This window comes from Lagopus muta, chromosome 3 (assembly GCF_023343835.1).
Source record: "Lagopus muta isolate bLagMut1 chromosome 3, bLagMut1 primary, whole genome shotgun sequence".
Taxonomy (NCBI): Eukaryota; Metazoa; Chordata; class Aves; order Galliformes; family Phasianidae; genus Lagopus; species Lagopus muta.
In genome coordinates, this window is record NC_064435.1 from 68,610,484 (window position 1) to 68,627,611 (window position 17,128).

General features: G+C 41.4%; 1 protein-coding gene across 3 annotated transcripts in view; it reads left to right on the plus strand.

Moving 5' to 3' along the window:
* Positions 1–17,128, plus strand: part of ADCY2 (adenylate cyclase 2) — a 205,591-nt gene continuing 188,463 nt past the window's right edge. For 2 of the 3 annotated variants that reach the window (XM_048939388.1, XM_048939389.1), the window contains exon 1: positions 249–602. In XM_048939388.1, the coding sequence (XP_048795345.1) occupies positions 378–602 (225 nt within the window). In that variant the 5' untranslated portion in view covers positions 249–377. Of the gene's footprint in view, positions 82–248; positions 603–17,128 lie in introns of those variants that run through there. The other variant, XM_048939390.1, reaches the window with a different exon arrangement.

Below are 17,128 nucleotides of genomic sequence, written 5' to 3' on the forward strand. Positions count from 1 at the left end.
CTTTTCACCAGAGATCGTTTAGGGCTTTACACCAGAGATTGATCCGTGTGGAAAAGGATCCCGTGGAACACACCTCGGACGGTACGAACCACGCGACATCTTTCCCGGGCATCTCCCGTAGCGCTGAGGGGACGCGAGGGCAGCGCGCTCCCCACCCGGAGCAGCAGGCGCGGCATGTGCGCGGGGAGGCGCTTCCCGGCGGCGCCCAGCCCCGGGTCGGCAGCGCGGGGCCGCGGCCGCCCTCCCGCCCGCCGCACCATGCCGCCGCGGCTCCTCCTCTCCGCCTCCCGCGCGGGAGCGCGCCCCGTTCCCCTCCCCGGCTGCCTGCAGCAGCGGCGGCGCTGAGGGAGTTGCGCGGGCTCTGCCCGGCGCCTCCGATGTGGCGAGAAGCGATGATGGGGAGGAGGAGACGCCGTTACCTGCTGGAGCGGGCAGAGCAGGCGGGCGGCTGCGGGGCGGGCGGCGAGCAGTCCCGCTCCCGGGACTGGCTCTACGAGTCCTACTATTGCATGAGCCAGCAGCACCCGCTCATCGTCTTCCTACTCCTCATCGTGATGGGCGCCTGCCTGGCCCTGCTCGCCGTCTTCTTCGCCTCGGGGCTGGTAAGGGACGCGACGGGTGCCGGGGACGGGACGGAGCGCGGAGCCGCTGCGGGGAGAAGTTGGCGGCGGCGGCGGGGACCCCCCGGGCAAAGTTGGGCGCCCGATGCGCGCGGGCGGGGCTGGAGGCGAAGGGAGCGGGAGGGAGCGGCGGGCGCTCCGAGTTTAATTCGCTTAATTCGCCTGCTCTGCTTCCTTCCAGCTGGCAGAGTGGCCAGCTGACCTTCTGCTTTTGCTGGCGGGGTTTAAATCTTCTTCCCAAAATGCGGGTAGTCACGTTTGGACGGCAAGTAGGCAGCTGGCCGTTGTTTTCTTAATACCCCCCTACAATGATTCAGTTCTCCAGCGTTTGACCCATTTTCTCGAGGGACCCTTTGCTGCTCGGGGAGGCGAAGTTGGCTGTGCGCGGTGCCCCCCGCGCGAAAGCTGAGGGCTCCCGGCCCCGGGAAGGAGCGCGTCGCGGAGCCGCTGACAGCTGGCATCGCGGCTCTGGCATAGCAAGCCGGGCCGCTCTGCCCTTGTGCCGAGCGCGAGGGAGAGGCTGCAGAGGGCAGTAACATTCTTGCTTCTTACGGAGTTCTGCTGTCGGTAGTGAGTAGGGGCTGCTTGCACAGCTGTGGGCTTCGGAAGTAGCGAACGGAGATTTGAGGGGTCTCAGTTTTTGGTTTTTCTTATTCCTGTTTAGGTATTCGGTCTTTTGGGGAGCTTGATGTTTATTGAATACAGCTAAGGGTCTGTAGGAGCGAGGACAAGTAGGTCAGGTATAGCTTGCTGCCTCTCCTAGAGGCGTTGCACATAACGTTGCTTGAACAGACAGAGAACCCTGCTTTCCTGCTTGTTTTGACCAAACTTTTGTCTTAAAACCTGCAGGAAGTGGTTGCAGGACTTGCTACGCTTAGAGTTAATTGCCGACTTATTTCCTTTATGTATTTGTCTTAATGTTTTCAGTGCTTTGTTTTGTAAGTGCTATTCCTACTAAGTGCAGAACAGGTGTAAAACAGCTCAGGTGAAGCCAGTAATATTAGCAATGGCTCCAAATTCAGTTGCTTGATGCTTAGATGTTTCAGCTGTGGAGCTCTGTGTACCCAAATGCAAAATAAACAGTGTTTAATTAAAGTGCATTGGCTGGAGGACTTATCCATCAGGGCTGGAGGGTGGCAGTGGGAGAACAGCCAGGCTAAGGCATGGGCAGGTGTGAGATGTATACAGTACTAACTCCAGCCAAGCCAGCACAACTTGGGTTTGACAGCTCTTAGTACTGAATTTCAGCTCTTTTTGTCATGGCACGACCTGTAGCTTGTTGTCACAAGTTGCACGTGCCTTTTTCATAATTCCATTTCTCAAAGTAAGTCATTCATAGTAACAACACTGGCACAATGCTGGTTCAGAGGACTAACTGAAAGTTCTGGAAACAAAACAAAGATCTGACTGCATCTTGCCATGCACAGTGCTACAGAAAGAGTGAATTTTATAGTTCAGTCTGCATTTGGAATTCCAGACATACCGGAAAACAAAAAAAAAAGAATGCTTTTAGAACCTTTTTCCTGAGCCTTTATCTTCCTGTGGCTCACAACTGAGAGGGTGAGTGGGGAGAGAGGTGGGGTTTGTCCTTAAAGTTTCCAGTCAGCGGATGAGAGCGACTTCAGGCGCAGAGAGAGCTCGTCTGTGCTGACTTTCAGCCGCAGGATGTTGGGCAAAATCCTTTGGAGGCCTGCCCAGATGTTCACCTAAAAGCCTTTTATTATAGTCGAGCTCTAGTTGCATTTGGGATTGAAAATATTTCTAAAGGTTTTAGTTCTGTTTCTCCTGCATGTGGCTGAAGAACTCTCTTGTTGTACAGCTGTGGAACCTTGATTGAGTTTTTGTGCCTGATAATATGCAAGTGTCAAGCAGTTATGAGCATCTGAGCTAGGAGAGCCAGTGCTTCTATCCTTGTCTTTATTTTGCATGTCTTGTATGTATGTGATTGCTTTGACAGCATATTTACTTCTGTAAATGGAAGTGAATGGAAATAGTTCTGTGAAGGTCTGTGCCGTGCATTTGAAGTTAAAGGAAATCTTTCTCAACAGTTGTTTCCTTTAGATTTCATACAAAGCAGCGAAGATTTTACTGAAAATTACTTAAGCCTGTTGTGGAAACAAAATTCCAAAGTGACTCACTGCAACACTTGATTCATATTTCTCACTTTTATTTCAAAGCACAGCTTAGGATGCAAAATGTGAGATCGAATGTTTTAGGAAAAAAGTGGGTATACATGAAAGATGAACCCTTTTTATGTTCTAGGCTTTCTAATGAGAAGATGAACCCGATAGAAGTGAGAGGTTTTCCTTCCACTTTATTTTTAATTCAGTTGTTAAAATATATCTTGGTGAGATCTGAATTTTCTTTTTAAATTTTATTTATTGAGGAAGAACAATGTCTGCTTAACTACTCCCCAGCAGAGCCAACCACACCGGGATGCATTCTACTTATTCAGCTCTTTCAACCTGCCAGAATACCAGCTGTAGTCTTCCCGGTTTCAGATGAAAAATTTATAAAAGCTGTTGCAAAATTACAGTAAACGAGATTACTTACAAAGTGTGCCTGGAAATCAGATTACTTTTCTTTCAGGCAGCGTACTGCTGTTGTTACTGAGAGTGGTTTCTTGGGAGATTTTTGGTTTTGTTTGTTTCAGGAAAATAATGTGATTTTGACCTTTGGGATTAAGCGCTCTATCTCCTCAAACACTTGATACGAGACTCCCAGAGTCCACCTGTGAGATGACCATTCAAATTGTGGAGCTTTGCATAATGGAATGATAGTATCTGCCTTTGTATTTCCTGTGTCAAAGTATCCTCTGTATTTCTCGGTACCTGGCGTGAATAGAAAACTGGCAAAATGAAGTCAGGCTTCCATGTTTAGCTGCTTTAATCGATAGAGAGTAAATTATTTTCCCAAATCTGTGAATGCCTTCCAGTGCTTAGAAATGGCAGATGTCACGTTCATTTTCTGTCTGTTTACTGTCTTGCTCTTTTAATAATATAATGTGTAGAGCAAACTCGTTATCTTCTTCCTTCACCCTTTTTAGTACTAAAAACATCCCACCTTTTAGTGGTATCTAGAACAGCTATGTATCTGGTCAAAACATATCTGTGATACCTGCAATTTATAGGAAAAAAAGATTAAACTGACTAATATTTTTTAAAATATCTAATGTAAAATATCGGCATATCTGAATCTGCTGTTGTGATGTTTTGTTTCTTATGCAGTTAAACAAAACTCTGGTTGAAAACAGGGTTGATGCCCAAACTGTACAATTTATTAGAACACTGTAACTTTCACAAATATAATACATGCATGAAATATATATTTTCTAGACATAAAGACTGCACTATGGTGTAGATACAGGCTTCAGTAAAAGCAGTTCTGTAGTATCTGAATCACTTAGCACTGCTAAGGACCTTGTGGTGAAATGAGACCCAAGTCTGTCAGGAATTTTCTTTGTGTTTTTCCTGAAATTCAAGGGCCATTCTGTTTTTCCTGAAATTCAGGGGCCACCATTCTGCCGTGAGATATTTCTTTCAGTCTGGTCAGTGGTCTTTGCTGAAACACTGCAAGCCTGAAGTGCAGGGTTACATTTGTCAGTAGGTTTATACCCTTAGCTGCCTTCAGAATTCTTGCTGCTACAGGTGACCCTGTGAAGGCTCTTAAGATGATGTGGTTGTTGATGTGCTGTGGAGCTGGAAGGTATGAATGGTCAAGTGGAGTATGTGTTGAGCGAAGAGTCCTTCCACGATGTGACATTGGGATGCATTCGCTCACCTCAAGTGCTATGAAGTCACTTATCCTTAGCTGCTCAATCGTCTACCTGTCTTCCAAACCACTTGCACAGAAAGAAGAGGGTCAGAAGAGTCCTGTAAGCATCTCAGGAGAGGGCCTTTTTTTTGGGCCTGTGATTAGAATGACAACAATCCTCCTTTTCTCTGATAAGTCTAACTGTTTAAAAGAAATCCTTGTACTTCTGGCAAAAACTGGCCAATCAGCCAAACCTAGAACTCTTCCAGATTGCCATGATTAGAATTTCATCCTAAAATAGAGGGGGAAAAGTCTTCAAGTCCATGTGGAAAACACAGCTTAAAATAGCAGAAAGAAGAAACATGTTCATTCTCATCACAGTGTCTCAAGTGATGAGGTGCCTGCAGATGGGCATTTACTGCATGATTCTGGTAGTGTCCTTGTCAGTACTTTAGATCTAAAAATTCATTCATCCACACCAGCAGGTCATCACAGTGGTGCTGTGGTGATGTTATACCCTGTTAATGAAGTGCTCTGTTATAACTAATTGTGTAGAGTAATACAGCTGTGTTGTAGGTTCACTCATAATGGAAATTTCAAGAAATCTTTTAGGAACAGCACTGTATAATTTATAGCACGTTTGGTTCAAAAGCAGCAACTGTCTTCCCCAAATCCAAGAATACTCAAGCCTTTGAAAGTGTTCCTTGGAATCCCTGCAGACTAAAAGCGAGCCAAAGCATCTGCTATACTGTTTTCAAACCCCAGCATATCCATTCCTACAAGAAAGAAAACTAAGGCACAGCAAAGGTAATGAAGGAGCAAAATCCTCATGAGTTGAAGATCAAGCTGAAGGGGGGCTGTTTGCCTACTTGTTGTGTCCACAAGGTGTGCTATCTTAAACTCGTTCTGACGCATTAATGAAGCTATTAAGATGAAAAAGAATTCAAAGCAAAAATCAGTTTATTTATAATGTCTTCTCTTTCAGTAATTCCAGCTGTAAGCTTCTGCTTGAAAGTCTGCTGTATATCGAACTGTTCTGTGAGGGAATGCCATGTTTCAGGTTTTTTCTTATCTTTAGGCACCATAAAGTTCACCTCGAGTACTGTGTCCAGTTTTGGGCCCCTCACTGCAAGAAAGATATTGAGGCCCTGGAACGTGTTCAAAGAAGGGCAACGAAGCTGGTGAGGGGTCTGGAACACAGGCCATATGAGGAGAGGCTGAAGGAGCTGGGAATGTTCAGCCTGGAGAAGAGGAGGCTCAGGGGAGACCTTATTGCTCTCTATAACTTCCTGAAGGGAGGTTGTAGTGAGCTGGGGGTCGGCCTCTTCTCTCGTGTCATTAGTGATAGGACAAGAGGGAACGGTTTCAAGCTATGGCAGGGGAGATTCAGGCTGGACATGAGGAAGTATTACTTTTCAGAAAGGGTGGTCAGGCACTGGAATGGACTGCCCAGGGAGGTGGTGGAGTCACCGAGCCTGGGGGTGTTCAAGGAAAGACTGGATGTTGTGTTGAGGGACATGGTTTAGTAGGAGCTATTGGGAATAGGTGAACGGTTGGACTGGGTGATCTTTTAGGTCTTTTCCAACCTTAGTGATTCTATGATTCTATGATTCATAAAATCACAGTATATTTTCCAGGTATCGCTGCTGGCTGTCTGATACAGTCTCATGATTTGCCCTCCCTGTCAGTTGTTTTCTCCAGTAATATCTTTGTGTGACTTTTGTGGCCAGTATTACCTCTTGAATTGGTCCTGTAAAGGTTGATGTTTCTTCCTATCTGAGTCAAGATTTACCTTGTTTTGTATCTGGTCTAGTTCCCCGGTACTATATCAGCCTGGGCTCTTGTTTCATTTATTAATGACACTCCCAGCACATCTGTAGTTGCTTTTAATGCTGCTAAGAGCTTGTCTCATTTGCCAGTCTCTAACCAGCCATCCAGATAATGAGGTGCCTGTGGCAACTTCTCTTCTTGTATTATACTTCATGTTGAATAACCTGAATGCTGAGTAAGAGCTGGGTAAAAATATGGGTGTAGCTACACTGGCACCACATTGAGCCTTGAACTGTAAGTTTACCAGGTGAAAGCTTTGTGGATACTCTATCAATGGAAAGCTGATTTAGGTCAGCAGCTGTGACTCAAGCCATGGATCCACAATTTCTAATCATTACTGCAGCTGACACAAGTGGCAACAGATAAACCGACTACAGCTGCTGTTTACTTAGGTGCAGTGGGAATTAGGTGGTGGATGGGCCGTGATTTTTCTGCTGTCTTTATCAGCGTCGAGCCAGGTGTGTTGATTCACAAATCATCTATGGCAATTTCATGGTGGATTTGCCATGAACCAGTGAATATCCTTCTGGTTATCTTGCTTAAAACTTTTAAAATTGGTTTCAAGTTCCTTGTCATGGATGAAGCTATCTGACTCATTTAAAGTCTTAAAACTGTCATCAGTTTCTTGGGTTGTGCCTTCATGACGTCTCTTAGAGAAATTTGCTAGACATCCCAGCTGCAATGTTTCTGCTGTGAATAGGAATACTTCTTGTCATAATGATGGCAGTCACTGGACTCATCCAGATTGCATGGAACGTCACTCCAAGCTGATGGCAGCATGGACTTTTAATACAGGTAGAAGTGGTCTGCAAATCTCTGGAGTGGCTGGGCATGGGAAAAACTGCAGCTGAGCACCTTAATCTTTCATCCTGTGCTTAGTTCCCAGCAATAACCTGGTGGTGATCCCAGTTGCTGAACACAGTGGCTTTCTATATATTTTAGTAAGAACTGAGTCAGCTCAAGCCGTATTGATATGTTAAAAGGAGAATCTGTCAATTGATCAAACTTCTGGTTTTAGGGTTCTGGACCCTGAAATCAGCGAGTCAGCAGAGTTCTGTTTCCCTTTCCCTCACCTTATCTTTTTCTTGGATAATTATCTCTTGATCCTCCTAGAAAGAACAGCTCTACACATTTTCTGCTTCAAATGTTCTATTTTTATTTTTTAAAACATTTACTTAGTCTCTTTCTCTAACCAGAACTATTTTGTTCTTAGTGATCTTCGCATCACTCTGGTGAGAGCGTGTTCCAGGCAGGCATTTGGGAAAAGCAGAGGAAGCAGCCCTCAGATCTGCCATCTCAGCATCTGCTCCTTCCACCATTTGTGGTCCTAGTTCTGAGGTTTTTTTGATCCAGAAGATGTGCTCTGAAGTGCTGGAGCAATGGCTTCTGGTTCTACTCTCAGAGTTTGACTGACAGGCATGTGAAAGTGTGGAATATGTCCTTAGGGGAGTAAACTCTAAGAATCTTTTCTGTCATAAAAATAGCTGTGTTTAGGAAGTAATTGCCCAACCTTTGGAAAAGCTTGAAAAGTAATTACACAATGACAGTTGTGACTTCTCAATATTAAAACTATTTTTCATGTGACCTTTTAATGCTGATATGTAAAAGATGTGGAATATTCTTGCAAAACGTGTTTTCAAAAGACCCACTGGAGAAATAAGCCTAAGTCTACCTTTTTCTTTATTAAACAGACCTTTAAAATGTGCACTGTTTTCTCGTGTGTTGAAACTCATATGCTCCCTGGTTGATTCTGTGATTCTTACTTTTAAACAATTCAAATCTTGGCATTTGTTCTTGATTCTGGCCGGATTCCCAAGCTACCAATTTGGGACTAAAGGGGGGGGGGGGGGGGGGGGGGGGGGGGAAGCTACCCCTTAGCTTCAGTTTGACAGTTGCTATCTAAATACAGTTGTCACTACTAAATAGTTCAGAGGAGTGAACCAGATGCCAGTATTTCCAAGTTCCAGGGGTCTGTATGGATGTGAGGAAGGGTGTAACTTCACTTACGATACGTGCTACAGTACAGTTAAGCTGAGAAACATGTTCTTGAGTCCTGTGAAGTAATGTACTACCCATAAAATTTAATCAATGTAACTCTTTCAACTGTGTTACATTTTGAATAAATTTCACTGTAAAACATACTTTTTTTTTAAAAAACATTCACCTTCACCTATCCAGATTTTTGGATTTTGTGTAAATAGTAGTATGGAATGGAGAATTCCCTGAAGCTTATTTTGGTGATAAAGGTAGTAAGGATTTTGAGAACATCTCAAAAGATCTAAAGAAACTAAGTTATTAAACCACATTTATGGAGATGAATTCAGAATCAATATGTGCATAAATGCAACATGCAAGGAAGATATGTTGATCACTATACTTACTTTAAAAATAGTCTGAGTGATGTGCATAGACACCAAATTAGCCCTGGAGCCTGAAATAATTGCTTTCATCAAAACACAAACTTCTACTCACTTTGCTTCTTATTGCCTCGACTCTCTTCTGCAAGGTATACTTGAGGGAGTAAAACATAATTAACTGTCATTGCTCTCTGGGATGCGGCTTATCTTCTATGCTTGCCAGAGTCATTTTGTAGGACAATTTCATAAGCGCAGGCTTCAGCCACCAGTAATTGTCTTGTTTTTCACAGGCTAGTAAATGAGTTAGGGGGGAAGGCAACTTTCGATTATCCTCAGCTGAGAGAAGATTGAGGTTGTGTGAGGTGGCTAAATAGCATGATGGTCCAGTTCAAGTTCCCTGGCACTCTGGAGGTCCTCTGAAGCCCATCTTATTTAATAAAAAGTTGTAAGCACCGACAGATTGCTTATGGTGTAGTTAATAGGATAAGAGATTATTAATCAGTGAAAGCTAAAGAAAGAGAAAATTACCAATGTGATAAGGGAGAATTGCAAAGAAAAAATAAGAAAAGCTGCTTACCATTGCGGTTGGGTGCATGGGGTTTGTGCAGGGCATATTTATCTGCATAAAACACGTAAGTACCAGGCTCTGCTTCTGTTAATTATGCTTTTGATTGTGATAGGTGTCTGTCCTGTATTCCCATCCATGTAGGAGAGGTCTTAGGCTTGTGGTATTCTCTGTCTCTGTATTTACATGCAGATTATTCAAGTGGTTGTCAATCCTTGTTGGTCTGGATGGACACTACCTTTAAAAATCATAAGAGCTGTTTCAGTGGACAGCTGTGTTTGCTCTATGCAGAGAAAAGAGAAAATGAAAGCAAACATTATTCCAATATCTGTCCGCAGTGCTGCAGCTTTGACCCTCGCAAGCATATCTTTTGAGTTCTTTTGTATTCATTTTGGAGTGGTGGCAGTGGGAGGACCAGAACTGCTGGTGGTATTCATGATGCACTGAGGTAGCATTATGATGTTCTCGCTTGTTTATTCTTCTACTAACGTTCTGGGGTTTGGGTTGCTTTTTAACTGCTTGTGAGCACAGAAGTGATGTTTTCATGGGCTTTCCTATTATAAGTGCCAAATATCTCAGTTTCAAAATGTTAGTAGTCAACCAAGAGCCTATTATCAAGTGTACAGAATTATACTTGGGCACTTTTGGGTGAAGGGTACATTTTTTTACAGTTTCAGCTCTTTCTTCCATAAATTCAGTTGGCCCTTTCTGCAGAACCCTATCCCCTCCTTCTGATTTTTGTTTTTATTCTGTGATTTTTTTTTTTTTTGCCTGTAGAACTCAACACTGATCTTAAGTTTGAGACAGACCCTTTGATGTGTGATGTATTCTGCAATGAGAACAACCCCATGATGTACTCACTTTTTTTTTTCTCTTTAAGTCCTGCTGCAGTTTGATCTCTCCATTCTCTTTCCATTCTTTTTAACACCTGGATCATCTGTTTGCTTGTGTCTTTTTTAGCAGGCTTCCTGCTCCTGATTAAGATTTAAAATGAACTTGCTACTTATTTTTACCCTCTGAAAAATGATATCTCATATTCTTTTATTGGCTTATATTATTGAGGTTCTGGCTTTGTTTCGATCTTTCTCAAGTCATTTTGGGGAAATGGTTAGCTTTTCGTTTGAGCATCTGATTTTTATAGCCATCTATGAAGATTTCAATCTGTAAATTTCTAGCTCTGCCTGTTAATTTTAGTGTTCGAGTTTTGTTTGTTCTTCAGTTCTTCACCATTATAAAGCAGCTTCTCAACAGTAACATTTTATGACACAGGCTCTTCCTACTTCTTGAGATCAGATGAGTGTTTTCTTTTTCTTTGTGTGAGTGTTTTGTTGTTATTGTTTGTTTTTTCCACCTCTTCCATGAGCCAGACCTAAACAAGTGTCTTAGCTTCTGTCTGCTGATGTGACCCTTAGCCAGTCTGGCTGAGAGTCACTGAAGTATCCCATTACCTGTTTGTTTTTTTTTTTTTACTTGGCAGCCTGTCTTTACCTCTGTATTTCATAAAATCTCATACAGTTTCCATCCTGATTGGATATTAGTCTTCTAGGTGATGTGTTTCAATAAACCTTTGCTGTTCAGCTTAGCGTTTTAATTCATAGGGGCTTACTGTTATTTGTTGATTCTCCTAGATTATTGATTTTGTTTTAGCTTTCTTCAGTCCCTGTTAAAATGTGACTTTCTGTCTGTTCTTTATACTTTCTATCTGGAGCAGTGATATTCTACTGAAGGTCTTTTTTCCACCAAGTTTTCAGTAGGACTTTTCTGTAAATAATGCCCCATTTAACGACAGGCATTTTATTTTTTCCATGTCTTTCTTAGGCTTTTAGTGTTTATACAGAAATGTGTATACTTTCACATGGCTGTTTCATTTCTCTGCAAACTTTAAAAAGAGAATCTGTCTGTTACGGCATTTTTTGGCATTTCTCTCCTGCATAAGTTTAATAAACTTCTGTCCTCTGTAGCTGGGAGTTACAGATCTCCACAACATTATTGCTTCTCTTAAATCATGTAGAATCACAGAATCATCAAGGTCAGAAAAGACCTCCAAGATCATCTAGTCCCACCTACCACCAGTATTTCCCCACTAAACCATGTACCTCAGTACAACATCTTAATGTTTTTTAAACGCCTCCAGGGGCAGTGACTCAGCCACCTTCCTGGGCAGCTCATTCCAGTGCCTGACCACTCTTTCGGAGAACAACCTTTTCCTAATGTACTATGTCCTTGTAACCTGTTCAATTTGAATGATTTCCTATGACCTTTGAAGTGCCAGCAAACTCATTCTTTTCCAGTTTAGGTTAAATTTATCTGCCTCTCAAGAGCACCTTCCATGTACCTAAAGATTCCTTGATTTCTTCAAATTACCTTTTAAATTAATTTTCTTAGCTGCTTATTGAACCTAGGCTTGTCAACCTATTTTGTTCCAGAAACACTGATGAGAGAGCTACTACAGTCTTCTATTTCTCCACTAGCGACCAATATTTTGCCTTCAGGACTTTTCTCCTAGCCTTCCTTATGTTAGTGTTATTTGCACTGGTCATAGCCTTTGACTGTTCCTTTGTACCTCTGGAGATCACATCCAAACCTTCTGTGATCTGATGTTTTTGTGTCAAGCAGAGAAGCCTGTGTTCTCTGGTATTTTAGACTTTGTGTTTCTGATTGATACAACACTGAAGTATCAACACTGAAGTATCAACTCTAATTCCTATTGGGCAAACTAGGAAGAAATTGGATTCAGCTGCTTTGTACTAAGCAAGGAAGAATGTGAACAGCTACACAGCTAAACTCACTAAGGACCCACAGGCCAAAAATGCTTGATACTGTAGTCAGTAACATAGGTGATCGCTGGGGTGTTTCCCAAGACTTAAGTGGTTAGTCATTTTATTATCGCTATTATTGTCTTTGTGCTAACTGGGGCAGATGGTGTGAAGACAAAGAGTAGTTCATTTCACAAGTATTGTTGCATTGGTGCAAAATGCTGAGCTTCTCATATGGGGGGATTTTATAGTACATGTTCACTATTTGGAAGTTTGAGGAAATGTTCAAGGTGATGAAAGTGTCACCTGAAGGATCTGAATGAAGTGTTGCTATTAATGTTAATGTCCCAATATACTAGCAAATAAAAAATGAACTAGAATCTGGCATTGAATCCAGAACTGTTTCTTGTAGTTACATATATGTGTGTGCAGCAGCTTGGAAGCTATAATGAGAATCTAAATTTCACTATGCACGTGATGTGCAGATTGCTGGTCTGATTGCTGGCAGGCGAGTAGTCAAGTATCACTGTCTGCTAACAGCAGGTGCAGAATGTGGTTCTGACTCATTAATGGGGAAGTGAATTTCTCAAGACAAGAATCTCCGTGAAGAAACTGGATGTTGAGCCTGATGTTCTTATTATTGATGTACCAAACCAAAGAGGGAATGTTGAATCAGAGGGAGAAATCTCTTGGTGAAAATCAAGCACTTTGTCAACATAAAAGGCAGGGCAGTTTGATTAAAAAGTACAGTTCAATTAATTTGTTGCTAATGTCCATGAGCATGCTGTGGAAAGCTCAATAAATGATTAATCAACTAAAATATAAAGGCACACGAGAAAGCTTCTAACCAGGAACTTAAGAAGGAAGCACAAGCAAAGCTTTGAGTTATGAAAGAAAAAAGTAGATGTGAAAGGCAGAGAAGTTTTTCTTAGTTGTGGATCCAGAAAATACCACGCAGGCTTGGAAATGGCATCTGGACTTAAAGGCAAATCATTGTTTCTGGAGGGAAGATGCTCTCATAGTGATGAAATAGGTGGAAAAAAATTCTGCGGTGGTCAGTGAAAACTTCTCAGTTGTCCTAAATGATGAGATTCTAAATGAAGCTGTACAGCTCCTTGGCTGGGAGCAGCAGCATCTCCCAGTAAAACGGGGATTTTTCCAGCTGCCTAGCATATGACACACTGCAATCAGCTGTAAGCAAGTTCACTAAAATATAAAAATACGGGATAAAAGTTACAAGCACCCAGGAGATTTTTATATCTTTATCTTTGGAGAGAACTATTTCTTGAGGTGTTAGAGAACTGAAATGCTGTGTACTTCTGTGAAGAGAAAGGTGGTGACATCTTCTGAAAATCATTGTGGTTCTCATTCTCACAAGACTTGGGAAACATTTTACGGGAAAAAATGGCCAATTTTTGCTACAGAGGTAACCGAACAGATTCCTGCAGTCAGCCTGCTTAAATGAAGATGTCCTACTTTGTTAAGGAGGTGGGTGAGCTAATAGTCCTTCAGGCCATTTTTTTTTTTAAATGCTCAACATTTTCTACTGTAGTTATATGAAATCTTACATAGTTTCAATGTTTGAAGAACACTGCTCACTTTTAAAAAATATGTGTTCTTATTTAGAAGCATTTCACTGATCTCAGCAAAAAAGGATTTTAGTAATGATTTAGTATAGTAAATGGTTTGAATTAATTGTGACTAAGCATGTGGTATTTCAGATCTCAGCAGGGGTCTGCTGTCTGTAGACTGGTGTCAAATTCCATTAGATGACAAGAATAAAGGAAAAAGCACCAGAAGAATGAGAGAGATGATGGGAGGAGATTTTATGCTGAGACTGCTATTGTAAATGCTTGTTTGTTCATTTTTATAGGGTGATTTATCTAGTTGTGTGGCTTATATAAAAGAGTGAATTGCTCTTCAGCAGCTCTGATGTTTAAAATTAAACAGAAGCACACTGTTATTTGGAAGGGGAGGGAACAGGATGGGGAATGAGAAAAGGTTGTAGCTTTTGGAAAGATCAGTGAAAGTGATTCAGATTTTAGAGATGATAACAATATTATTACGTACTTATGCATTTATGGGGGTTAGAACAATTTGTAACGGTAGACTTCTTAATTTCTTCAGTGATTAAAAGGCAGCAAGATAGCAAACACTCAGGAAGATAGAGCTGTCAGGCAAGATCCATGTATTGTAGGCCTAGCCGTTATATTTGAAAGTGTCATGCTGATAGTTTAATTCCATTACCTCTGGTGTATTTTAATTTCTGTGAGTAGCAATAAAAAAGAAGGAAAGTGTTTTGTGCGGGTTCTTTTTCCATCCTTCGGAAATAGTTAGGGAAACAGAACATTTTATTGTTGGGAATTGTCCTTGTACCTGACATCATCTTGTAACTTGCTAAACACACTGATGATTGCTAATACTGATAGAGACGTTCCAAGCTCTAAATGTCCTCCTCTTTGAAAATTTCACTTCTTTAGAGAAATAGAAAAATACTGTTGCAAGTAATTTTGAGAAGAAAATCCTGTGTCAGGCAGCCTGCCTCTGTTGGCCTAAAACTAGCACATATTTTACAGGCAATATTGGGAAAAGTACCCTGTATTGAATGAATTGAATTAAATGAATTAAAGTTACAGGAATTATTTTTTTATATGTATACTTTAATTGCCTTCAGCTTACCCTATTCTATCATTAAATTCATCTTTTACTTTAGATAAAAAATGTGTATGGTGAGATAGAAGCACTTTGGGCTTCTAGAAGCTGTGGCTTTGTCGTCGGCTCAGCTAGGTGAAGTCCCACTGAAGCCAGGGAGGCTGCTTTCATATACATGGAATGAGAAGCTGGTGTAACTGGGGTCTATTTTTTATTTCTTTTACTGCATATATTTAAGGCAAACCAAAACTTCAAAACTTTGGAATAGGCAATCAAACAAGGGAGGATAGTAGGAATAACTTTTACATTTAGTGATTGAAATGGCTCATCTAAGTGTTGAGGTTGGTTTACACTTAAAAAAAAAAAAAAAAAAAAATTTTTTTTGGTGATTAGCTTGTAACGAGGAACAAAATTTTGATAGATTGATCACATGATAGAATACGTATGTACGTAGATATTTAACTGTGTGTGTGTACATGTGCTGTAAATTGAAAGCTGAATGTTATTCTGTTATAAAGTGAGATCATCCTAGAAAGCAGTATGTACCCATACATGACTGAAATGGAAAAGCATATTGTCAAATTCCTTGTAGTTCATTAATAGATTCATTGTTACTGTGTTATGAATTTGATGTTATCAAATTTGACATCACTTAAGTCCAAGTTTCCTGAATCTTGGCTTTCTTTAGGATGGTGTGAGTTCCTCTTCATGTCTGCAACCTTGACTGTATGATAGACAGTGTTGTCATGTCCCATCGATAAAGGGAGAGGAAAGGAGTGACGTTGTCCTGTCTCGGGGGAGGGGTCTCACTTCTCAGTGCGTAACAGGAGTTTTGCAATCCCACCTGTAAGTGCAGGAGTGAAACAGTTTAATTAAATGCTTTTGATGAAATCTGGGCTGAAACTGATCAAGATGTTCACTGAAACAAACTTCAGGGGTGGGGATGAACAAAACCCCATTTATTATTATGCAGTCATACACAGAAGAAGATAAGGTAACTTAAATGTGTTGTTTTAAAGGTGAGAAAGGCAAGAGTTAGTTCTGAAAAGTACTACTGTCTTTCTGTTTGGCTTCGTGGCAATAGCTGAGGTACAGGAAGGATAACCCTCAGCCTGCCCTGCCTGATCAGAGGTAGGCTCTCATAGCTGTGTTTCTGCCGGTTTCCAGCAGCCAGGGATTGCTGCTCTGCTCCAGGAACCATATGGCTGATGGCTAATGGCTTGAGCCATATGGTATATCAGCTAATGAGCTTGGCAGAAAGTCGATCAATTCCTCTCCTGTCCTGTCAAAGTCCAGAGTCTGCTTTGGTTATGTGTATGCCTGAGCTCGTGGCTCCTGCCTGATGTGGTGCTGACCGGAGGCGTGGGGACACTTGTGGCAGTGGGTGAGCATGCTGGAGGCAGCTGACGAGCATGGAAGTGTGCAGAGCTTGTACAATAAGGTCATGAACAGCAGGGGAAGGCTGTGAAAGAGTGCAACAGCACTTGTCTCTTATAGATACTGGCTTGTGTAGTTTGTCTTTTATAAGGGGGAAAAAAAAATATGCTGAAACACATTTCCTATTTATTTATTTATTTGTTTGTTTTTGCACTAACTGTAGAAAGTTTTATATAAGTAAGATAAAAAGCCCACAGAAGATAAAATGTTAAGTATTTAAGCTGACGAGCTACCAGTGGGCAAAAAGTATCAGACACTAAGAAAGCCATTACAAAACTAGGGGAAAATCAGTTGAAATCAGTGCTGAAAAATGATCAAATAGGTGCTTTCAGATTGTCCCCATGATTTCACCAACAGGAGAAGTAGAGGTGAAGCGTTTCTGCATACAGTGTGACTTGTGGAGGGCATTACGCTGCTGCAACAGCAGCATTTGGGGCCTTTTGCAATCCTTTTTTTTGCTCAAAATTGCTGTTAGAACTCCTAACAGCTGCATGAATGAATTAAAGTTGTACAACCAGCCTTTGATACAGTGCTGTTGTACTTCAACCATGGATGCTTTGGAATTAATGCAGTAATAAATATTTTTTTAATGCTTCTATCACTAGATGATTTAAACATATTAGTGTAGTAACTTTTATACAGGTTCTGTAAATGAATTTAATTCCGCTTTATTCTGAATCTCTTTTTGAGGTACGTTCCAGCTATTACACTGCATGTTGCTGCACATTTCAAAGTTAGCACTAGCTAGGAAAAAAATGGTGCATATAATCTGTAACCCACCCATCCAGCTGAGTGCTTCAAAAAGAAGCAAGATAGATAGTACCTGATAGATATTGATGTCAAAAAAATTAGACTCTAAAGGACTTATTGACAGCATAGTCAATTTGGGAGGTGTTTAGACAGTTGCGTTCTTCAGTGGAGATTCTTCAGTTTAACCTGTGAACCATACTGTCTGCAGAGATCTTGTGAATTCAGGAGCAGAAAAGCTTGTGCCGCTTTCTGCAGATTGGATATGCCTTGCCTCTAATTCACTTGGTCCTTCATGCCTACCACATTACAGTGGTGTGAGTTAGTTTTCTCAATCTACTTCAAATAATGTACTTCTCAATTTAACCAAAGAGGTATTCGTGTGGCTAATGGTTATTTATGAAGCTAATC